This window comes from Xenopus tropicalis, chromosome 2 (assembly GCF_000004195.4).
Source record: "Xenopus tropicalis strain Nigerian chromosome 2, UCB_Xtro_10.0, whole genome shotgun sequence".
NCBI classification, from domain to species: domain Eukaryota; kingdom Metazoa; phylum Chordata; class Amphibia; order Anura; family Pipidae; genus Xenopus; species Xenopus tropicalis.
Window position 1 is genome coordinate 49267970 of NC_030678.2, and position 26010 is coordinate 49293979.

General features: G+C 39.2%; 1 protein-coding gene across 1 annotated transcript in view; it reads left to right on the forward strand.

The window, feature by feature from the left end:
- The window catches only part of pitpnm3 (PITPNM family member 3), a 269381-nt gene that overhangs the window by 221933 nt on the left and 21438 nt on the right, over positions 1–26010 (forward strand). Inside the window, exons 10-11 of the mRNA XM_031896774.1 lie at positions 14884–15054; positions 23643–23837. Of these exons, the coding sequence (XP_031752634.1) occupies positions 14884–15054; positions 23643–23837 (366 nt within the window). The remainder of the gene's footprint in view (positions 1–14883; positions 15055–23642; positions 23838–26010) is intronic.

Here is a 26010-nt window from a genome sequence, read left to right on the forward strand (position 1 = left end):
ATCACAGTATATGTTTCTAAATGTGTGATAATATACATTACATAATACAATTGTCCGAAACATTCAGAGTTTCAAAATTAAATTGAAAATTTCAATAAATTGCTCTCATTGTTAAAAAATTGCCTGACTCTAAGGGGCTGATTTACTAATCCACGAATCTGAATCCCGAATGGGAAAAAATCGGATTGGAAACGAACATTTTGCGACTTTTTCGTATTTTTTGCGATTTTTTTGTCGCCGTCACGACTTTTTCGTAAATTGTCGCGACTTTTTTGTAGCCGTTAAGACTTGCTCGTATATTGTCGCGACTTTTTCGTATTGAGCGCTCGTAAACGGCGGGCAAAACTTTCAGACTTTGCATGATTTTGGAAGCCTCCCATAGGACTCGATGGCACTCTGCAGCTCCAACCTGGCCAAAGGAAAGTCTCCCATAGGGCTTAATGGCACTCTGCAGCTCCAACCTGGCCCAAGGAAAGTCTCCCATAGGGCTCAATGGCACTCTGCAGCTCCAACCTGGCCCAAGGAAAGTCTCCCATAGGGCTCAATGGCACTCTGCAGCTCCAACCTGGCCCAAGGAAAGTCTCCCATAGGGCTCAATGGCACTCTGCAGCTCCAACCTGGCCCAAGGAAAGTCTCCCATAGGGCTCAATGGCACTCTGCAGCTCCAACCTGGCCCAAGGAAAGTCTCCCATAGGACTCAATGGCACTCTGCAGCTCCAACCTGGCCCAAGGAAAGTCTCCCATAGGGCTCAACGGCACTCTGCAGCTCCAACCCGGCCCAAGGAAAGTCACGATACTGAAGCTTGAATGAATCCGAAACTTTCGTACTTGGCGTGACGGCTACAAAAAAGTCGCGACAATTTGCGCAAGTTGTAATGGCTACGAAAAAGTCGCAACAATTTACGAAAAAGTCGTAACGGCTACGAAAAAGTTGCGACAATTAACGAAAAAATCGCAAAATACCGATCATTACGAAAAAAACACATTCGGGCGCTTTTCGGACGTTCGTGGATTAGTAAATGTGCCCCTAAATGTATCCAAAAAATGTTCATTTGTCAAATCCCAAACATAATCCATGATTGACAGTCAATGCAGAAATGCAAGAACTATATAGCATAGTAGCTACAGTATATAAATTCAGATCATCACAGTGTAAATATGATGGTCGGACTTTCCCCAGTGAAACACAGTTGGTTGAAAATGTATTGAGAATAGATATGTATCTCACTACTTCTTTTGTTATGGAGTATTTTCAAAGAAACTTATCTATACTTACTTAGCATACTTAAGCACCCAACATGAAGTTAATTTTAATCTTAATTTATAATGGTTTAAACATTTTAATTAAAATGGTAATGTGAGATGCACTTGATCAAGATTTAGTGCTACAAAGCCATGAAAAATATTCCTAAAGGCAGTTTTACTTGTATTCCTTGATGGTATTAGCTGATATATTCACTAAACCTTTTCATTTTATTTATCATTGATCCTTTAGTTATGAGTGACTTCTAGCGCAAAATGTCAGAATCCTTTTTCATCTGTAAACAAAGGGCCCTTGTATCTCTTGCAATGAACACTGCGGTTCCTGATATTTATTGTCTGCTATCACATTCACATGTCACTCGCTTGGCCCATAAAAGTATTAATTGAATGAACTCTGTAGTTTAATCAATCCTGGAACTTACAGAGGGGATGAAACAAACGATCTTTTAAATATGAACATTGCAGCAATTAATTTTCAAACTGCTTTTAAATTTGAGCTTAGTGCCATTTTGAATATGAAGGGATTACACTGAAATGCATTATGTGAATCGCTGCCTCTTTTCCTGCCAGCACATCTGTCACATGGTTTTGGTATAGGCAACTAGTCATATCAATTAACATAACTGAAAGAGACATTAGGATTTACTGTTCAATTTCAGTTGGAAGACAAATGATAGCTAATGTAAGTTTAGAATTGTATAATGTAATACATGTGTTTTATTTCTGTTATTCACTGTTATGATGTTTCTTGAAGTATTTTATAGAACGCCAGTTAACATGGCGCAAATGCCCAAAGCAGTATTAATGACCATCATGCTACCCCAAACATAGTTTTCTATTTATATCCCAGAAGACTCTGTAGAACAGTCATGTCATGTGGCTATTCACGATATCCTAGAGGAAGCTTTAGATGGTATAACAGGGATGACCAATTGGCTTTGTACAAAGGGGCATGGTCACCCTGTGTCAGATTGCATCCATATAACACTTTAGTGGGCATGAAAGGAAACATTTTTGGCTTGAAATGTTTAGCCAGCGTAAGAGCATCCGATAGAGCTCCTTTCCACTTTGGTACCTCTTCCAAAATGGTGGCACCTGTGGCTGTCATGTGTGACGCGGTGTTGGTGCAGTCATCCTGTAACGCTTGGCACTGAAATTTGAAATAATAGATGCCAAGGACCCTGGTTCAATGCCAGAAAATACAGTAGGTCTTTCTCTGTGAGTTCTGGGTGTGCCTAAATTACTATTTGAATTTTTGCTTTGATTCTGACCATGTTGATTGCTGCCCACCTTAAACGCTTGCCTGACTATGACTCTGATCTTTCATAACCCTTTGGATACCGCAAATTGAGCTGTCTGAACACAGGTTCTTCCATGGTCCAGACATCCACCCTGGTAAGGACCATGGATCCTTGACAGCCAGTCAGAAACTATGACTGGTAGCACTATATAAGATAGTAACCTGGATATCTTTAAAATCATGTGGTGCAATCATTTCATAAAGAGAGTTCTGTTGAGAGCTCGGGAATGCTGCAAAAAAACTCTTGAAGGCCACAACTGTCCAATGAACCTCTATTTGGAAAGGCCTGCATTATTGTTTTACTTTTGCTCTTCCCCTATAGACTTGTTTGTATGAATTATAGTAAGAAAATAAGTCATTTTTAAATACCTGTACCATGTTTTCTGTTGCTCTTCATATTGTATATAGATAGTGTTTCCATGTTGGAAATACTATGAATGGGTTGGCGATTTTTATAAGGTCACGTATACATTTCTGAAAAATAGATTTGTAGGTTCTTGAACTACAAGAAACCTTTTCTGATATAAATAAAGCACATTTTCAGACCTAGGGGTCTGACTGCATTGCACAGCATTAAAGATGCAAATGTGCACCAGAATGGCTCTAAAAAGATTAAAGCTGGGTTATTCATTAACTCACTTAATACTTTCTCACTGTTATGTGAACTATAACATGTTTTTGTTTATCCGTACTGGTTGCTGATCACCATTAATGTGGCCATTGAAAGGTGATGGAACATGTTCAAGACACAGCTTTTCTGATATGTCTGATACCCTTACATCTATTGTTTCTGAAGCAAGAAACTTGCAAAAAGTAACAAATGTAGTGATCAGATTCTAGAATGTGTCCGGGAGAGAATTTCTGGTTTTGGGCATAAAGAGATTTGTAAACCACATCACAATTTGTCAATTTCAAATCCAAGACTAAATACCTAGGACTGTGCTTCATAAGTCTATTTCGGTCTGATGGATTTTAAAGTATCTAGGAAACTGTAGGGAAATGTACAGGTAATATATGCCATTTAGCATTGACTGAGATGCAGGCTGAGCAAAGGTTAATGATTTAAATGTGTGAGGGGGAGCCTCGTCTTGCAGCATATGAGGTTACTTAGAACAGTTATATAAATCAAATACAGTATGCAAATGCAAAAGTCTTTGTCTCTGAAGGATTCATTTTATCTTCAACTGTATTAAAGAGCCATTATATTTTCTTCTTTTATTTTCTCTCTGCATTTGTCAATGAAAATATGATTTTTTTTCAAGTCAAGTAGAAATGTATTGCCATCTGTACTACTGTACATAGGAATTCTTTGTGCAGCATAGTATAGTTAGACACATTTAAAATGTTACAATGTATACAAGAATACATAGAGAGACATGCATTGGGTACATAAAGAGAGAGATAAGCCCTACAATTTATTCCTTTTAACTCCCAGCTGGGTTTGTTGACAATTAGGGGCTGATTTACTAACCCACGAATCCGACCCGAATTGGAAAAGTTCCGACTTGAAAACGAACATTTTGCGACTTTTTCGTATGTTTTGCGATTTTTTCGGATTCTTTACGAATTTTTCGTTACCAATACGATTTTTGCGTAAAAACGCGAGTTTTTCGTATCCATTACGAAAGTTGCGTAAAAAGTTGCGCTTTTTTCGTAGCGTTAAAACTTACGCGAAAAGTTGCGCATTTTTCGTAGTGTTAAAACTTAAAAGGTGCAAAGTTTCGCGTAAGTTTTAACGCTACGAAAAAAGCGCAACTTTTTGCGCAAGTTTTAACGCTACGAAAAATCGCCAGATTTTATGCAACTTTCGTAATGGCTACGAAAAACTCGCGTTTTTACGCAAAAATCGTATTGGTAACGAAAAATTTGTAAAGAATCCGAAAAAATCGCAAAACATACGAAAAAATCGCAAAATTCCCGATCATTACGAAAAAAACGCAATCGGACTCATTTCGACCCGTTCGTGGGTAAGTAAATCAGCCCCTAAGTCTAACTGTTCTTGGGAAGAATCTAGTCACCTGCTTCTAGTTTTTATGTTCTCAGGCAGGGTCCCCCAACCATTTTTTACTAGTATTGGTGAGCCACACAAGCATGAAAAAAAGTTCTGGGGGGATGCCAAGAAAATGGCTGTAACTGGCTATTTGGTAGCCCCATGTGGACTGCTAGCCTGCAGGAGGCTCTACTTGGTGTGTCTGTGCTTCCAAAAGTTGCCTCAAAGCCAGAAATTTAAAAATGGACGCCTATTTTGAGTCTACTGGGAGCAACATCAAAGGGGTGGGGAGCAACATATTGCTCACGAGCCACTGGTTGGGAATCACTGATCTCAAGTCTTCTGTACCTAAGAGGATAGGGCCTTGGGCCTATGCCATAGTGAATAGTTCATGTCTTGGGTGACTTGTGTCAATGGTTATGGTTTTTAATTTGTTTCTTGGATTTGGCAGTACCAAGGTCAGATAGTGTTGGATGTTTAGTGGTTCTGACCATTCTTTAAACGAATATGTTTTCTCTGTTGTGTGATACTGCCATGCCACACCAATATGTTGCTGGTTAAAATGCTTTATATCATATCTTTATAAAAGGTAGGTATTGCCATTTTACTGACTCCACAGCACTTAAGACTCCTGAGGAAATTTAGGCATTGATTGGCTTTTCGGGTCTTAGTGTTCTTAGTTAGCTCCATATTTTATTTAATCGTGTTCACTTGCTCAACTCTGTCGCCTTCAATTTTTAACGGTTCATATTGACACAAGTGCTTGCTAAAATCTATGATCAGCTATGATTTTCTGTGGCTGGTTCTGTCTTGTGTTAACCTCAAGCCATCTGTACCGTTATGCTTGCCTTATGTATTGCCATGCTTAAATTACTTTGTGCCAATTTCTTGCCTTTATACGGATGCTGAAGTAAGTTACATAGTTACATAGGGTTGAAAAAGTTGAAAAAGAGTCCATCAAGTTCAACCCTTCCAAGTAAACCCAGCACACACAAACCTGTGACTTGGTGTAGTTCCATTGAATGTAAGTAGGGCCTTCCTTTCCACTTCCTCCATATACAAGTGTATATACCTGAAGGATTGTCATGTGTTGTATACTTGTACTTGTATTCAGTCTGTGTAATATTATAATTTGGGATAAAGTCCATTGGTAAGGGGAATGAATTTCATCCCCTTACTGGATGACCTTTTTACATTGTGTCCTTGGCAGGTCTGGACTGGCTATTGCCAGAGGGGCTGCTGTAAGATGCCACAGACAGTCACTATTTTGTGGGCTGGTGAGGGGCTGTTTGGGCTTCTGTGTACTTGAAAGACCAGGGCCTATTTTGAATCCTGCTCCTTGGTACAGTAAAAATTGTTGAGGTTATCGGTGGGTACATGCTGAATAGGAGGAGGAAGAGAGAGAAATGGGATTAAGAATGATTTCTATGAACACCCTTAACTTAGTGTATATGAACATAATTGTATTCTCTTTGTCTCCTGTTGAGTGATAGGTTTAATCTGAATATGCTGTATTATGGTTTTACGTCTGTTGAAAAATTAATTTGTCTTTTGCTTTATCAGAATTTAAGAAGATTCATACGGTAATTGAAATGGGCATTGGGATTTTGCATTTTAATCGTTTTCAATCCCCCATAACTAGTTATGAGCTTCTATTGAGGCTATGCCCTGAGTTTGACTGTTTTTCTATCGTAACAAAACAATAAATATGCAATATGTATTATAACTAAATGTTTGGAAAGGAAGAGAAGTGGGAATATTCCAAGGCAAAAGTTAATAATGGCGGTCACAGATTTAAAGCAGAACAATGTCTTTTGTCACTTCAAGTGTGTACTGTGCCTGCATGTGGCGGCTATCCTGGTAAGGAACTGAATCATCATAATGAGTAGGGTTTTATTACAGGATCTTCTAGTTCAGATTGTATTATGTTTTATGATGCTTTATATTATGGACAGACTTAAAAAGTTGATATATTGGGTGAAAAACAATATTGTACCAATGAATTGTACTTATCTAAATATAAAAAAGTAGTGTTTCAGGCTGATTTATTGAACATTTTTCCAAAAACTGCACTGGTCCCACCCATCACTTCCACTTCTTGCTGCCTTTCCCAGGCTGTGCAGGGGGGGGGGGGGGGCAGCACTTAGCACACAGCACTGTAGGCTAGGAACTAATCAGCAGCTAGCCTGACCTGATAGGGAACTGCAGCCTGTCTTTGGTTATGTGATTGCAGGGCTGTGATTGGCTACTCCCCCCCTAGGTGCTTCTGGCAGGGACTGTTAGGACATGCCCACCCCTCATATGAAACTTGGACAAGGACCATAGCAGATTTATAGGTAGCTCCAATAAAGGAGCCATTTTAACCGTATTAAGTATTACTTTTTAGAGCAAAGTGAAACCAGCACTATACAGTATATGATTCATAATTGCCTGCAAGATTGGAGTTTTTTTCGTTTATCATATGTGTCCTCTTTAAGTAAAATCTGTGTATAATATATAGCAAATTGTATCAAGAACTATGCGTAGGGTTGTCACCTGGCCAGTATTTCATTGGCCTAGCCAGTAAAATACCAGCCATGGCCGGGGCCGGTATTACAAATTTACTGGCAATGTACTTTATGGTAATTTTGTAATATTTAGGCAGTCAGCCTCAGCCCCCCTCTGATCCGCCCCAGCTCACATCTTTCTTCCCTCCATTCTCACCTAATTCAGTTAATTCATTTACGTCATGATCTGTGCAAAGATTGTATTTCCCCACAATACAATTTTTCCAAAATGACTTGTCATTGTGGTCACCTGGAAAAAGTGGCAGCCAGTGCATTAAGATAAGTTACTTTTTGCTGTATGCACCCAAGCACAATTATATGGGAGTGCAGGGTCACCTTTTGACACACGTACCTTTCATTACTGGGATTTTTTTGTGCACCTGTGGAAATTTGTGTGACCACAATTGCAATACAAGATTTTCGCCTTATCGTATCTGCAGGTCATTTAATATATTCTTTTGTCACACATGCAGACTGTTCCAATTAAATTGCTAATGGATAATATTGACCTACTAGAAGACAGCCCATTCTAAACAGATAAATCTTCAAGTGCGTGTTGATGTTCAGCTTAATGGGAAAGCTAACTATGGAATGAGAATGTGTATCTCATCCTGTTGATATCCAGTGCCTAGGGATTGGCTTTTATATATCTACCAGTTATTAACCCTGAATAGAGCATTGCTTTGTCAACTTGCAGAAAAACAGGAGCTAATGAAAGACTATTATTATTATATTATTTTCTTTTAAAAGTTATGCTGATGTGATATTCTGTACCCAGAAAATATGAGCAAAATCAGCAACATAAACAATATGAAACAAAATCAGCTTGAAGAAATCATAAAAAGAATTGACCAGATGAATAGTAGGGAGATATACTATAGGGCTCCTTTTAAAGCAAAAATGCAGGGTGCAAAGTGCAAAGAAAATGGTGCAATCTGTACTTTGTACCCTTCTCCCCTGCCTAAATGACTTGCTGCAGGTCTTTGCACTATGCACTTCTGCCCTGGGTTTGTGTAAATGGGCAAAGAGCCAACTCTTTCCTCACTTCATTGTGAAGTGATGGGTTCTGGAGTTTGGAGTCCCTCTGTATATAAAGCATCACCAAGGAACTCTAAAGGTGCTCATACACAGGCCGATAAAAGCTGGAACATGGAAAACCACAATCCTTCAAACAACCAAGTATCAAAGTCCTACTAAGTATTTCATGTTTTTCTCACTTGTGCCAAAGTTGACCCTTAGATGCCTTCAATGCAAGTCATTGGCTAAATATGTGGTTTGGTCAGTCTATTTTGTTATGGCTTTTAAAATGCATGCAGAGTCATTAGACATCTTTTATAGGGCCTCCAAAAAAGCCAGAAGAATGATTGCAAAGGATTAAGCCAGGGCTTCACCTCATTCTTTGGGCCCTTAGGAGTGGATAACTAACAGATTAGGCCTTGGGTGCCTAATCTAATATCTCACCATTTTTTGTTAAACAGTATAGAACAAAACTTTAGCAGTATAAACTAGAATCTAAGTATTGTAGTCAATAACAAATACATACATTGGTTGCTTGCAAGTTTATTGGCGTTGCACACATTGTATAGCCCAACACCCCAGAATCTCATTTAAGTCATCTAGTTTGATAAACCTAAGTTAAAAACAGATTTTCGAAAAGGGCAATTCCTTCAAGAAAAGTAGTTTCATCAATATTTCTAAAATAGTATGACTTGTTCATCGGCACAGTGGCTGTGAGCTAAGAAGGATAATAATGATGAAAGATGAAAAGATTAAAGTGAAAGCCATTTTAGAAGAGAATTCTGTTAATGGTACATTAGGATTAAGTCTTTTGCAGAGAATTCTGGAAAGCCTAGCTAAACATTTCCCACCAGATTTATGGCCTCTGCCATCATAATATTACATTTCCGGTTTTCCTACACAGGCTTTTTTGGTAGGTGATTATTATCAGTTATGTAAATACAAAAACAACGCTTCGCAACTGCATTTTTACATGTATGTGCTGTCACTATTAGCCCATTTTTTACATTTTTCTTTCTCATTATGTTTATTTTATAATTTTTTTTTAATATTTTGTTCTATATTATAATGCTATTTATTTCTAGAAGAAATGTATTGTTTAATGGAGAAGGGAAGCTACTGAGGCAGTTTTTGCCAATAGATTAGCCACAATAGGGCAAGCTAGAGTGCTGTATTATTCTGTAGAATGCTTTACCATACCTGAGTTAATAGATCTAGAAGCTCTCTGTGTTTGTTTAAGAAAGCAGCTGCCATGTTAGCTTGGTGTGATGTAACTTCTTTCTCCTGCCTGAAGCTGGCCATACTATATATATATATATATATATATGGCCAATATTATATATATTCAGTGCATTTATGGTGGATTGATACTGATATTGCAAAATCCTTGGATAACGGTCACCTTAGCGATCGGATGGGACAAAAGATTTTGATTGGAAATCACCTGAACAAAAGCTGCGTTTTGGGCTGAATCATCAGATAGGGGTAGAATTCCTATTGTTACTTCCTCCATATCTGATTATTCAGCCCTGATTATTAGTGGAGGGTAGGAAGGAACTTAATTGCAATGTGTATGGCCAGCTTGAGTCTCACAAACAGCTGGCTCCTAGCACTCAACTCAGATTATAGCAGGGACAGGAGGGGTGAGGAAAGAGAAGGTAAAGGGAAAGAGAGAGAGGAGCAAACTGAGCATGCTCAAGCCCATGCACTGGACATTTGAGCTGAGAGAAGGAAGTCTAATACAGAGAACCAACCACGTGTACATGGCTCATTTATTGGTGTATTTACATAGACCTTTCTGATAAAACTTACTTAGTTTTTACCTTTCCTTCTTCTTTAATATTCTACATACTGTTGTATGTATATTTTATTTATATAGTGCTATGTATGTACGCAGCACTGTACAGCAGAACAGTAAATACACAGAACAAACAGGAGTCATTACCATAATAAATACACATAAATACAAAGTCCAGTTGCATTAAAGATTAAGCCTATATTTAATAAAAGGCACTAAGTTTGCCCAGGAGCAGTAAACCATAGCAACCAATTAGATGTTTGCTTTAAAACAGGTGCTAGTAAATGCTCCCTGCTCATTGCTTGCTATGGGTTACTGCTCCACGGAAACTTAGCTCTTACAAGTGAGGAAGAGACATGAGGAATTCCTTGTTCCAAAGTTAGAACTTTCTTTACTGCATTATAAGTGACAGAACTGGGGCAGGTGCTATTCAAGTGCCAAGGCCAATAACTGGCCAAATGAGGATGGTTAACGAGGCAAGGCCTTTGTTAGACTGTCCCCCCCAAGTGACAGGAGGAGGGGGTAAACAATAGATCTACTGATCTTTTATGAAAACTCTGCAGAAATCTTGTGAGAACTCGCTTGCACATTAAACCTCCTGCGGTACAGACAAGCTGGAATAAGAGTAGACAGGCAGAAAAGGTATGTGCCCTGTGCCCCCCACCTTTGCCTCTTCTGCCTACCCCTAGTTCCAGTCCTGTTTAAGAGGAAATCTTTGAATTTATTTTTGAAGAGACTAAGGGAAGATTTTGTTTGGATAAAGTCAGGGGTGGCATTTCAAATGTAAGCAGTAGGAGATATAGGTTTAAGTTGGGAAGCAACAGTGGCAGTTGGGGGTGCCACCAAGCAGTTGCTTTGAGAGGGACAGAGGAGTTTGCCAGAAATTGATGGAGATACAGGAGAAGAGATGCAATGAGGTACAGAGCAATGAAGGGCTTTAAAATGATGAGGCATTTTTTCTTTGCTTAATGGGAAGCCATAACCAGGACTTCAGAAATTGAGAGGCCTGTACTCTCTTAAATGAGAGCAGTGCAATTTGCAATTTTAACAGCAGAATTTAATACAGACTGTAATGGGAGGGGTAGGAGCCAGGGAAGCTAGTTAGTACCAGATTACAGTAGTCTAGACAGGAAAGGTTAAGAGGATGTTGTTTGTGAAATAAAGAGACAGATTTTGACAATATTGCATAAGAAAAAGTGTCAGGTTTTGACCAGTGGTGATCAGAGTTGGAGAGAAAGGGGTCAAATACCCTCAGACATGCTGAGTTGATAAGTTTAATAGGCATGACATTAATAGAGATAGTAAAGGAAGGGGAAAGGATCAGGCTTAGGTGGAAAGATGAGGTGGCATTGGTTCATTCAGTTGGAGATCACAGACATTTTAGTTTTGTAGGGGATCAGAGAACTCTTTCCCCTGTTTCTCTGTCTGTGACATCATCCAGCCTGGTTACAGACTGGGGAGGAACCCGATTGGCTGGATGCCCCAGTGCACTGTTGGGAGAGAGGAGGTGTGCCCCAGTGAGTGATCCATCTGAGAGAAGTTATTGACAGTCTCTATGTGTGTCCCCTGTGTGAGGACAGGTGTTTCTCGTGGCTTGCTACATGGGAGCAAATGCCTATGCAAAGGGAGAGGTACTTTGGGGCAGGTAGCGCTACCTGAAAGAGCTCTGGGGAAGGGACTTTGCCAGGACTAAACTGGAAAAGGGTATTTCCTCCAGGAGTGGAGTGTGGAGTCCTCAGAGAGACTGAGCCAGTAGTGGCTAAAACCACACAGGTTTCCAAAGCAGGGTTGCATGTTATAATTATTTTACGTTCACGCCGTTATATAAAGTTGATATTTGCTGCAAACTGTGTGTGATTATTTCCTAGTGGAAATCCCCTTGAGGTGTGCTCCTCAGTGTCCACTAGGTGAAGGCACTGTGCTAAAATCCCAGTTCCCAGTACTTTTCACTATTTGCAAAGGGGACCAAATTTCCTGTTTTGAATAAGTACTGTATACAGCCCAAAGGACGTGAGTGTGCCAAGAAAGGGTTACAGTTTCATCTGCTAATAAAGGGGTTGGCAAATATATTGGCATATCACTCTGCATAGTGTTCTTATTATTGCCTGTATTAAATAATAAAAATATGCATGTGTTCATATTTTCAAAGATATGTAATTTAGGCTATGCTTTTAAACATTGCATTGTCCCTAAAAAAATAGGTCAAACGAGTAATAGGCTTGGGTGATTACTCACAATGTATCTAAGACCTTAAAATCTCATCATCAAAAGAAGGATTAATAATTCTTTATAGCACAGTTATATATACTGTCTCTCTGGAAACCAACCTAAACCTGGCACCATTAGGAGCTCCATATATTCCATTGAATCGTATTTTGCTTGATAGCTTTGAAAAAAATGTAAAGGTTCTGTTTCATTGAACGTAATTATCTAGTGGCACATATAATGTAATAAACTGTACTCACAACAACAATAAAAAGGAGTGAAAGCACAGTATTTATATCTATATTTAGTTCATGAATGTTTATGTCATCAGTAGTGTATATAATGAGTACAGTAAAGGAACACAATATTTGAGGGGAAAAAATCTTATTTTTTCTTGAGTTCTATGGATGTGCACTTCTTGTAAAACTGGATTTTGCAATTACTTTTCCAAACTGGAACAAATGAATAATCACATAATGCGATAAGCAATGGGGATTAATAATTTTTATAGGTATCCAGAGCAGCCCCGAACACAACCACCCATAAAAAATAATTTTCTTAAAATGAACAAATTCTGACAAAACACTTTTCAGCTTTGAAAAATGTGGCAATTCATTAAACTTGTTCTGTCTGGATTCTCCAGTTTGATTCTTCATAAATGTGCCAAATCATCAATGTAGATGTAAAGGAGGACTGAAAGAGATTGGTTGGAGAGAAAGAGAGATAGAGAGAATAGATAGAGTTGAAAGTAAAGATAGGAAAAGACATTGAGAAGAAAGGGTGAAGTTCTGTCAGGGCCTTGGGTACTTTCAGAACCATGATTTACAGTTAAGAAATAGTATATATATATATATACAGATATGGGACCTGTTATCCAAAATGCTTGGGACCATGTGTATTCTGGATAAGGGGTCTTTCTGTAATTTGGATCTTCATATCTTTGCTCTACTAAAAATAATTTAAACATTAAATAAACCCAATAGGATTGTTTTGAGGATTAATTAGTTGGAATCAGATACAAGGTACTGTTTTATTAGTACATGGAAATGGGAAATAATTTAAAAAAAAATTGGAATTATTTGCTTAAAATGGAGTCTATGGGAGATGGACTTCCTATAATTCGGAGTTTTCTGGATAATGGATCACATGCCTGTGTACGAATGTCAAATATAATATCTGAATAAGGTAGTAACCCACATTTGCATACAAAAAGCCTATAAATTGGTTAGATTCCTCCATACATTATCTAGAGAATAACTTCACTCTAAAGAATATAAAACAAGGGGGTCATTAACTTACAGCACTGAACTATATGGAAGTGCACTGAGAGCATGTCAATGCAAGTAGCTACAAGTACTTACAATAAGTAAAGTAAAATAAGGAGCACTTAATCTAGCATACAGTATGTGTGTGCCTTGAGAAAGGTTCCTTGAGCGGAACCAAAACTGCAGCCATAATACATTCACCTATGCCTAAATAAATGCTGAACTGATAACTAATATTTTATAAAATCCCAAGGGTGCTCCTTAATTCACCTTTTTTGCACTACAAGAAAATTTCCTGTGGGAGTTGCACTTTTTCAGTGAGGTTGAAAATATTTTTATCTCATCCTTAATAAACTGGCTCTTAAGTCAGTGTTATGGAATAGTGTTAAAAAATGAGTGCAAAACATGCATTGTTAGTACTTTTAAGTGTCTTTCTTTTAGATTGTTTGGGTGAGGACACACAGAGCTACTTAGTAGCAGCTACTTGTCATGGCTACTAAACGCCAGAAAATACCCTGCCATAGACAAAACTGAGAATTGCCTCTGCTAGAATACACAGACAATTATCAGTAAATCATCAGCATTGTCTATTTCTTAACCCACGAAAAGTAGCTGCTACTATTAGCTGTGTGTCTTCACCCTGAAATGACAAGGAAAGCTGAATTTAGTTTATTCCAGTGGCCGTACCACTGTGAGGCACTGTGCTGCCATCTTCAACTTCCTCACTATAGCTAGACCTGCTGATACACCATATCATGGAACAGGCACAGTCTGACCCAAGGTCTGTGTGGGTAAAGACTAGGAAATCAATATAAGATGGTACCTTGGTCTGCTTTAGAAATAAATGTACATGCCAGCTTTGTGTCAGTAATTTCACTTGCCTTCAGCCCTTTCTTCCTGTCGTCTCCTCCCCTCATTTTTCCCCATTTCCCCTCTGTTACTATTGTCGTCCCATCTCGTATCCTTAATGTGAAGAACTGACCATAAACAGTGGGGTTTCATGAAGATAATGAACTTAGAGATAATTTAATCATCTTTATTAGCAATATAATCTAACTCGTTCTTAAGCGAAGCAGATTTAACAATGCAATGTTAAAGCCCAATATGAGACTGCAGATGAATTTCTTTTCTACCTCCCTTTTCTGTGTTTGCTCAAAAATCTAAAAATAAAGATTTTTATGAAAAATGCCTTTTTCCTAAATGTCACGTTTCATTTTGTTGACATTAGTCTGCCCTTACATTTCAGAAACTTAAAGAGCTACACTCTGTGATCTGAATTTGACAATGGTAAAGCCTTCTGACACATCCATGTCAGATATCCACTATGTATTTTTGTGATTAGAAATCATGAGATAAAATAACACCATTCTGATTGTGAGTGTTCAGCAGAGATTACGCTGATAAGTGATAAGGATACAATGAAATATCAAATAGAAATAGAGTTGATGCTACAGTATTATGGTATGCCTGAACTGCTCCTGTTCTTCTCTCTACCACAGCGTGCCGAGCCCATCCAGCTTGCAGTCAAGTCTACAGTTTCTTCCACTCTGCTGACCCATCAGCTTCAAGGCTGGAGCCACTCTTGGAGAAGTCTTTCCACATGCTTCCTCCATTTAATGTGCCCAGATACCAGAAGAATCCCCTGGGCGATGGCAAGTCCTACCTTTTAGGTAAAGCTAGTCAGTTCACAAATTTATTTCAGGTATAATTATCCCAAAATGTCCTATTTTAAGTATTTTTAAATGCAATATGCACATCTGACTAGTGCTGGGCAGTTTTCATGGAATTGCATATTTTTAGGGCACTGTATGTAAAATGTTTTTATAGAGACCTACAGTACATTGTTTGGAGGTATAGTTTTTCTTTAAAGTCATATATAATCTTACAGGGATGTAAATAATAGGTTTTACTGGCTCATTGTGTCCTGAAATATAGTTATGTAACCACATAGCTAATTTAACTTATCAGCAATCACAATGAAAAGCTTTAATTAAAACTGCCATTTGTGAATTTTACTACTTTCCCTTATTTGTGTCTTTGTACATGGATTTTAAATGTGATCTGCTAGTCAGAAGGGTAAGAGGCAGCCTTGCTTGTAATTGCTCATAATGTAGAGTAGGTGGGAATAGAGAACATGCCTGTAACTCTATGGGGCACATTTACTAATCCACAAACGTCTGAAAAGCGTCCGAATGTGTTTTTTTGTAATGATCGGTATTTTGCGACTTTTTCGCAAATTGTCCCAAATTTTTCAAACGCTCAATACGAAAAAGTCGCGACAATTCGCGAAAGTCGTAATGGCTATGCAAAAGTCGCGACAATTCACGAAAGTCATAATGGCTATGCAAAAGTCGCGACAATTCACGAAAGTCGTAACGGCTACGAAAAAGTCATGACGGTGACGAAAAAATCGCAAAAAATACGAAAAAGTCGCAAAATGTTCGTTTCCGATTTTTTCGTGGATTAGTAAATCAGCCCCTAAGTATTGTTGAAAGTGCTTCTTACTTACATGTCAGCCCATGTGAATGGCTGCTATTACCCTTCATAACGGTATTTTTCATGAGATTACATACCTTATACATGAACACAAAACTGCTCGCTTCTTTGTTTTCCTCTCTATAGTAGAAAATATAAATCTACTCTGTATCCTTTCCTCACAGCCCAAAGTAGTTCAAAATAGTGGTAATTGGGTCTATGTGGCTTTGCATTCTAAGTGCCCTCTCATATAGCACTTATAATACAAACTGATTCTAATTGTGCCAATTGAAATTCTGCTCTGGGAATGGCAAGTGAAATCTCCATCTGCTGTAAAACATTATTCAATCATTTTCCATTGTAACAACAACATAGCTGCTTTCCTAAATGGGACCTTAGTATCTTTTTCCTTTTGTGGAATTTGACGTCTTATATTGATACATTGATACATATATAATGATATATGTGACGTCTAAGGACTGTCAATATTTGCTGAGATGGGGAGCTAACAGAGAAAATGAATTATGGTTACAACTAGCAGCACTGCTGTCAGTAATTTTGTTTAATCTTGTACCATTAAAGTTGGTGTGCATGAAATATATATATAATGTTATTCCATAACAGGTAATGCTTTTTTAAAGGGCTGCTTAACTGCAACATGGATTGCTCCATAGATCTTATCTAGGATATCTGTGAGCAGCTAACAAGGGCAAACAAGGCTATGAACTGTGTTAAAAGGGGCAAAGTAATTTTTCACCTTTACAGAGCGCTGGTAAGGCCCCATGTGAAATATGCCATGCAGCTTTGGTCTCCAGTGCTCAAATGCTATATTATTGAATCAGAGAGTCCAAAGAAGGGAAACTAAGCTGGATAAAGGGATTATGTAATGATTTTTATGGTGTAGTCTTTATTACTTAATTACATTGTGTACATGGTAAATAATTCATTCTGCTTTTTAAAATTTACTCTTGAACCAAATTTATTTTTTAGTTGTAATATTGTTGTATAGGTGCCATCTCAGTGCATTGTGCCTGAGTCTGAGCTTTCAGAAGGAGCCAGCTCTTCACAGTGCAGCTGCTTTCAGATAACCTATTGCTTCTCCTTCTCCCATGTAACTGGTGGAGTGATACAGAAGAACAGGAACAGCACCTCTTGTCTTTGTAGATTAAAATGCCTTTATTGCAAAGTTTTCTGGGGCAAACAACAACAGCAGCAACGTTTCAGGTCACATAAGACCTGAATTTCGGACTGTTAAAAGTACGGTTGGAAAAATTTCGCAGTAACCACGATAATATCCGATGTGCGTAAATTGTGCAAAAATTTGTGTCATGGTCGTACGAAAGTATCCAAAAGATCGGAAACGGCGCGAAAACCTTTCTGACTTCACTGCATGATTTTGGAAGCCTTCCATAGGACTTAATGGCACTCTGCAGCTCCAACCTGGCCCAAGGAAAGTCTCCCATAGGACTTAATGGCACTCTGCAGCTCCAACCTGGGCCAAGGAAAGTCTCCCATAGGACTTAATGGCACTCTGCAGCTCCAACCTGGGCCAAGGAAAGTCTCCCATAGGGCTCAATGGCACTCTGCAGCTCCAACCTGGCCCAAGGAAAGCCTCCCATAGGGCTCAATGGCACTCTGCAGCTTCAACCCGGCCCAAGGAAAGTCTCCCATAGGGCTCAATGGCACTCTGCAGCTCCAACCCGGCCCAAGGAAAGTCTCCCATAGGGCTCAATGGCACTCTGCAGCTCCAACCTGGCCCAAGGAAAGTCTCCCATAGGACTTAATGGCACTCTGCAGCTCCAACCCGGCCCAAGGAAAGTCTCCCATAGGGCTCAATGGCACTCTGCAGCTCCAACCTGGCCCAAGGAAAGTCTCCCATAGGACTTAATGGCACTCTGCAGCTCCAACCTGGCCAAAAGATAGTCACAATACCAAAGCTTTTTTTTTTGTTGTCGTTGTGCAAGGTACGAAAAGTACGAATTTTTCGTGGAATGACAAACGTATCACAAAAAAGTTGTACTTTTTAAACAATATTATTGTTAACAGTATGAAAAGATCTAAACTTCAGAAAAAATAAAAAAAAAATTCTAACCATGGTCATCGTGCTTTAATGATTGTGCCCCTAAGGGGGATTGAGTCCGAATGCTAAAAATTCGTATATTTTCTAAGTTTTAGAACTGTGCGATTTTTTCGTACTTTGTGACAATTTGTGCGACAAAATCATTTTCTCAACGAGTACACAAGTTTCGGAATTAATTCAAGGTTCGTTATTGTGACTTTCCTTGGGCCAGGTTGGAGCTGCAGAGTGCCATTGAGCCCTATGGGAGACTTTCCTTGGGCCGGGTTGGAGCTGCAGAGTGCCATTGAGCCCTATGGGAGACTTTCCTTGGGCCGGGTTGGAGCTGCAGAGTGCCATTGAGTCCTATGGGAGACTTTCCTTGGGCCGGGTTGGAGCTGCAGAGTGCCATTGAGCCCTATGGGAGACTTTCCTTGGGCCGGGTTGGAGCTGCAGAGTCCCATTGAGCCCTAGGGGAGACTTTCCTTGGGCCAGGTTGGAGCTGCAGAGTGCCATTGAGCCCTATGGGAGACTTTCCTTGGGCCAGGTTGGAGCTGCAGAGTGGCATTGAGTCCTATGGGAGACTTTCCTTGGGCCGAGTTGGAGCTGCAGAGTGCCATTGAGCCCTATGGGAGACTTTCCTTGGGCCAGGTTGGAGCTGCAGGGTGCCATTGAGCCCTATGGGAGACTTTCCTTGGGCCAGGTTAGAGCTGCAGAGTGCCATTGAGCCCTATGGGAGACTTTCCTTGGGCCAGGTTGGAGCTGCAGAGTGCCATTGAGCCCTATGGGAGACTTTCCTTGGGCCAGGTTGGAGCTGCAGAGTGCCATTGAGCCCTATGGGAGACTTTCCTTGGGCCAGGTTGGAGCTGCAGAGTGCCATTGAGTCCTATGGGAGACTTTCCTTGGGCCAGGTTGGAGCTGCAGAGTGCCATTGAGCCCTATGGGAGGCTTTCCTTGGGCCAGGTTGGAGCTGCAGAGTGCCATTGAGCCCTATGGGAGACTTTCCTTGGGCCGGGTTGGAGCTGCAGAGTGCCATTGAGCCCTATGGGAGACTTTCCTTGGGCCGGGTTGGAGCTGCAGAGTGCCATTGAGCCCTATGGGAGACTTTCCTTGGGCCGGGTTGGAGCTGCAGAGTGCCATTGAGCCCTATGGGAGACTTTCCTTGGGCCAGGTTGGAGCTGCAGAGTGCCATTGAGCCCTATGGGAGACTTTCCTTGGGCCAGGTTGGAGCTGCAGAGTGCCATTGAGCCCTATGGGAGACTTTCCTTGGGCCAGGTTGGAGCTGCAGAGTGCCATTGAGTTCTATGGGAGGTTTCCAAAATCATGCAGTGAAGGATCAAAGTCAGAAAGTTTTTCACGCCGTTTACAACCGTACAGATACAAAAATTTTGGAACTTTCGGATCATACGACGATATTTTTGTACGACCACAATGCAAACTTTCCACGCTTTTAACACATATCAGAAATTGTCGGATTTAATCCAAATTTTTTCAATCACACTTTTAAATGTCCGAAATTCAGATAAATGAGCCCCTATGTGTTTTTGTCTACCACTGAGTGAGGCATGGGAGCATTTTTAGCAATGTAGGTGTTAGGAAGCTGTTACCCTGCTCTCTTCCCATTATTTGCTGATCAGCTGCTGGGGGGAAAGGGAGGGGGGTGATATCACTCCAACTTGCAGCACATCAGTAAAGTGTGACTGAAGTTTATTAAAGTACAAGTCACATGGCTGAGGGCACCTGGGACGCTAAGAATATGGCTAGCTCCATATCAAATTTTGATATGAAATATAATATAATCTGATTGCTCTTTTGAAAAATGGATTTCAATGCAGAATTCTGCTGGAGGAGCTCTATTAACTAGTGATGCACCAAATCCAAGATTCGGCCTAGTATTCGGATTCGGATGGCGAAACCAAATCCTAAAAATCACGTGACTTTTTGTCACCTAAACATGGAAGTTGAAAATTTTCCCATTTTTCCCAGATTTAACCCTTTCAAAACCTAATTAGCTTATGCCGAATACCGAACCGAATCCTTTGCGAAGGGTTCGGGGGTTCGGCCAAATCCAAAAAAGTGAATTTATTGCATTGCTACTATTAACTGATACATTTTGTAAAAAAAAATTTTTCCTGTACCAGAAGCCCTTTAGGCATATGGAAGGTTTCAGTTATGAGGAAAGACTGGCCAAGCTGAGAAAGTTTATGCTAGAGAAGAGACATTCAATAGAAGATATGATCGCCATGTATAAATAATTAAAGGGACCATACAGTAAACTCTGAGATGCTTTATTTATTCATAACAATTGACATTTAAGGTTTATTCTTACAGTCTCTGGTGTTTCAGTCTGGCAGCTCAGTAATTCAGGTCCAGGTGAAATGTTACAATTTGCTGCATTAGTTGATACATTTCTCAGCAGCATCTGTGGGATGTCAGGAACTATCATATCAAATTGAACTGCTTTTAATAAAACTCAGAGATTATGCTCATTATGGTTTTCTTGCCAAGGGTAAGAAATGTATCGACTAATGATAACATTAAAACAGTCATTCTCAACATAAATTGGTAATGCTCACCTATATCAAGCACTTGTTTTACCATCGGGTGCTGACTGCTGAGCCCACTGCCAAGGACTAATTATATCTCTAAAATCCAACACGCTGCAACACACTGAATCATGTGTATAAAGTGTTTATTGTGCCAACAAAACAGGCAATGTTTGGGGCTCCAGCCATTTTTTAAGCTGGAGCCCCCCCAGATCTGCTGCAGAGAGACATGAGAAGGTGACAAATGAAACCTCAACATTAGAAAAACAGTCAAAAATAAAAAATAGAAAGCAAATGTAAATTGTCTGTATTTCTGGTGTACTATCTGAAACCAACCGAACAAAGAAAAGTGTTTGGAATGCGAACAACCTGTTTAATAATACGGGGTTCATTATACCAAGGTCACCGACCTAAGTAGAAGAGGGATATTAATTATTCCTTTCTTATCATTTACCAATATCAGTACTATAGAATTAGGAAACCTTATATTTTCTAAATGAGAACCTAATTGTAATGCAGGGATTTATGTGCCTGAGAAAAGTCTGTTCCGCATGGTTTGTAAAGCAGCTGTACGAATGGGAACTGGTCCTTCCCGTAATGCAGACATAGATAGAGCCAGAGATGCTGTGCACAATGAAGGGGCGCTGATGATATTGCTGAAAGCTAGGAGTGTTATTTTCCTTCAGTCAAAGCTTTTTATAGCATCTTGGATAATGGAATTGAGACAAGAATTGGTATTCATTGAACCTGGGTATATTTTTCCACTAAAACATTCTTTTATCTGTGACTAGGCCAATGCATAATGAAGTTGGTTGCCGCTGGAAAGTGACATTACCTTCACATTCTGCGCTAAAAAGAACTCTGTTCTTTATTATCCCATCACCACTGCAGCAGCCCAGCCAGTATAGTGCTATTAGGTTTTGTCCCTCATCCCATCAGCTCTGACTGATGGAGAAGTGATTCTTTGTGACAAGCATCTGAGCCGGGCAACTGCCATTTAACTCATAGTATACAAATATACAAATCTCGTCAGACACACAGGATTTCATATTACAATAAAATATTGCTCATTTGATGTATTATTTATTTGACTAGCCATATCCTCTACATAGTATAGCAGGATGAGTCAGATGGTAGAACCTCTATATCATGGGTGGCCAATACGTCGATTGCGGTCCACCGGTCAATCCCCCATGGATTTCTGGTGGACCGCGATGAAGCCGGGGATGCGGAAGTGCTGAGTGAATGCATATGTACGCTGCATAGTGTACGTATGCATTCATGCCGCACTTCCGCATTCTGCATTCCCCGGTCAATCGCGGATGGAAAAAAGTCTGGCCACCCCTGCTCTATATAGATAGATATAGATAGATGATAGATAGATAGATAGATAGATAGATAAGCAGATAGATAGAGAGAGAGATAAATACATACATACAGATAAATATATATATAGATATAACAAACAAATGGTTGGAACACACTGCCAATATAGGGAAAAATGGCCTAGGTGCATCGAAGAAGAATGAATATCCATATGAAAAAATGGAATACTCATGGGACTTACGAATAAATAAAACATCTCGTTCCTCCTTTCAAGAGAGAAAAAGTCCTCTTGAGAAAGGTCCTCTTAGCAGGACTGAAATGTTTACAAATGAATAAAAACTTTTTCACTCATTCATAAGTCCCATGAGTACTCCATTTTTTCATGTGGATATTAGTTAGTTCTCCGTTAAAGAGACCACCATCATCATGTTTGAGAACATGGCACAGGGTCTACTGAATGAGATTAACCTTAGGCCCATCCTTTGTAAACTACAATATCCAAAGACATCCAAAAATACTGTTACAAGTAAAATGGTATTTGGATAGCTCATTCACAGGAAAAGTGACACAGACTTGTACACAGTGTAACAGCTCACTACTATGAAATGCCTCCACTGAAACCAATCATATTAACAATAATAATAATAATTTTTAGTTTAGTATTTCTAAAGTTTAGTATTCCTTTTGCAAGAGCAAAAGTATGCACCTTTATAAATTTGTCATCTTCTTATTTTTCCATAGAGGGCAACAAAATCGCTAAATTATTAGGTTTTTTGCAGGGCTGCGGTATGATGTATAGAAGTGTTTTTGTTTACTCGCCAAATAAAACATTTTTTGTCTTTGTGAGTTTTAAATAAAACCCAGATACCTGCCTTTACGGCTTTGTGATGTCAACAGCTATAAATGTGCTTAATGATGTCATTTGTATCAAATCATTCATTGAAACGTGTATTATACAAAAAATGTGTTGTGCTGTAAAACACAAGTATATTATATTGTAAATAAAATATCACCTTATGTAAAATAAAAGATATTATAAGTCACCCAGGAGTTCCATAACCATATAAAAGCACAAAGGTTTCATACAGGTCGCGGAAATCCAAGGTGACTTCTCATATCCTCATATTTTTCAACAGTGGTACTTTATTTATTATAATACACAAGTCTTTGAGTCACCTGACACAAATTATAAATGATTATAAATGATGACATCACTAAGCACTGTTTATAAGTTTATAATATACAGGATATTCATGGCTCATGTTCTTTGACCTGTATAAAAGTTTAGCAGTATTAATGGTTTAATACTAGGGTAGCAGATAAACTAGTTTATATAAATCAATTTTAATCAGGGCACAACTGGCACAGCAGCATTGTGCAGCACAGATGGTGTTCTGAAATGCCATGCCTCATTTATAAAGTGCATTGCAGGGTTCAGATTGTGACAAATTATACAAATTGACATTTTTTTTTTACATTTTTTGGACCCTGCTCTTCACTTTCAAAAATATTTGCAGGCAATTGCACTTCAAAATGCACTCCAAGATATATTTGTCAGCATTGTATTCAAGAGGGGCGGGCGGTAGAGTCACATAGGTGCCACTATAACTAACCCTCCCCAACTTGTACTTTATCTCAGACATGAAAGTGAAGAGTGCTGGCGAGCACAGGGTGCAATGGAAAAAGTGGTAAGAAGGTGTGGAGTAAAGGGATGCTAGAGTTGAGCAATTGATGGATGATCAAGAATAGAAAATAGAACTATTAGTGAAGGTATGGCTGCTGCCATTAAAACTGTAGATGAGTATAACGAACATACCAAATAGATCTGAACCACTGTGTGCTTTAAATTTTGCAGTGGATGCTATCCAAGCCTGCAGTGCTGCGTTTGTAGAACAAGGCACGCCCAATAACACAGCTTCTGCTGATACCTCTCCACTGGCCAGCCTGTCAACCCCAACACAGAGGAAAGCCAGAAGGTCGAGCCTGGTGAGCATGAGCAGCGAGATGTCTGGGTCTTCAGAAAGCTTGCCTTCAGCAAAGATTGCCAACAGTAAGTTGTCTGTTATACTTCTGCATCTTACTTACTTGGCTGTGTAAGGGCCATGGTAGGAGAGATCCTAATTGCTTAAGCAACATCCAGCTTTCAATGGGAAAGGGATATTGACCACTGACAAACAAGCTGGATGACAAAAAGAGAGGAAGATAAATTAACAAGGTCCTTCAACCAAAAGCTGTATTTTGCATGACGTTAAATGTAAATGTAAGAGTAATGAAATTGCTATTTAAATCAGCATTTGCATAGTTGTTTACATTCCCTGCTCTCCTGGCTCCTGAAACAAAAGTCAACTGATTAAAGCTGATTAAAAGACCTGGCGAAGACCTGGCTCAGAGAACAGAAAGGGCTACACACTGCTTTCACCTGCAACAACATTTATTAATCACTTTAAAACCACTGAAAATATTTCATTAATGTATATTGAAATCTTGCCAAGAATTTACATTTTCTTCCCTTACACAAAAAAAAACCAGTTTATGGGTAGAGGAACGCTTTAAAAGGCAAGTATGTCATTATTGCTTTATTTTCCTTAGAAATAATTGGAAATTAAAGCATTAATATTTCTTTCTAGATTTCTTTTCTCTAACTTCTGTGAATGTGTTACTGACATACTTAGTCTTTCCATTGTTTTAGGCTGGCTGGCTCTCCTGTAGTACAATCTCTTTACAGTGCCAAATTGTCCCAATCCCAGTCCCTGGCATCATTACAGTGATGTGGACATTGCTGGTGTCATTAGTCCCAGTGCTGAAACAATGGCATTATTATGGGCACGCTACCATGACATCACAGCACCACATTTGGAACCAAACCAGAATTTAAAATTAAGACACTGCTTTTTAGCCTTGACTGATTGTAGTTCTCATCCTGCACTTTACCTGGTTGCACTTTATTCTGCTTGAATTTCTGGTTATTGATTCCTGGCCTCAGGCCCAAACTGAGATTCAAAATAGGCCATGGCATTTCAAGTACCCAGAGGCCCAAACAATCCCCACAAGTGACTGTCTATGGCATCTTATAGCAGCCCTTTTGACATTTGCCTGAATCCACAGATTGCCAGCCTGGACCTGCCTGGTCTGTCCAAGACTTTTGATCATATAAAGTGCACCTCCTGCCTTCATTTTTGCCTAATATTTGGACCCTTCTGGTACTGTGCCATTAAATTTCCTGTTCCTGGCAGCCATGTGGCACTGTACTAATATAAATAAAAAAGAATCTAAACAGCAATATGGCATGTGTGGGTGTGTGTGCAAACAAACATTAAAGAAAAGAGAAGCATATGTTAGATTTAGTGGCTGGAAACCTATGGAGGCTTTTCCTTTGTTGCTTTTGGTCCCAGTGATCGAGAAATTCTGACAGTATTACAACCTGCCATTACAAGTGCACATTTCTATAACATGTCAGTTAGATTCCATAGAAACCATAAGTAATAAAAATGATTAAAACCTTTTAGCCTGTGGTAGCTGTGCAGCACAGGGCTCATACAATATATGTCACATGGAGCTAAACAAACTCAAAAGGTCATTTTCTCATAGGCTAATTAAATATATAGCTTGGCAATGAAACTGCTAGCAATTACTGCTTAATAGGATATTTTGCCTATCATACAGTGAAGGGGCAGGGTAAGTCAGCTGTGACGTTCTGATAGGCGACCTTGTTAAGGAGGAGTATGAGGTTAATTCACTTTCTCGCAAGCAAAGACACATAGAGCAGTATTTATCTGAATTCCATCTACACAGGTGTAATTATTTTAATTACTTGAGCATGTTTAATAGCTTGTTTTATATAATCAGATAATATGTACAGGCCCTTTCCTTTTCATTGCTGCTCACTTTGGATTTATCATGTTTATATGCACTGGGCCTAAAGTTTCCTTTCTGACACTCCAGCTATGCACTAATAATCAAATTATTAGTAGGAGCCTGAAACAAATATATACAATGGACCCCTAGCTATGTTTTTTTCATTTATATTGAATTATGTGGAACTGTGTATAAGTTCATAGGTGAGTATACTTATACTATCTGCAAATCTTTGTTGAAGATCACTTGCTCCCGAGTATCTGAATATATTGCAGTGATTCATACCTTGTTTGCTATTTATGAACTAAAAAACCCTTAGATCATATGAAATAGCATTAAAAAATCTAAATGACACTCCGAGGGAGATT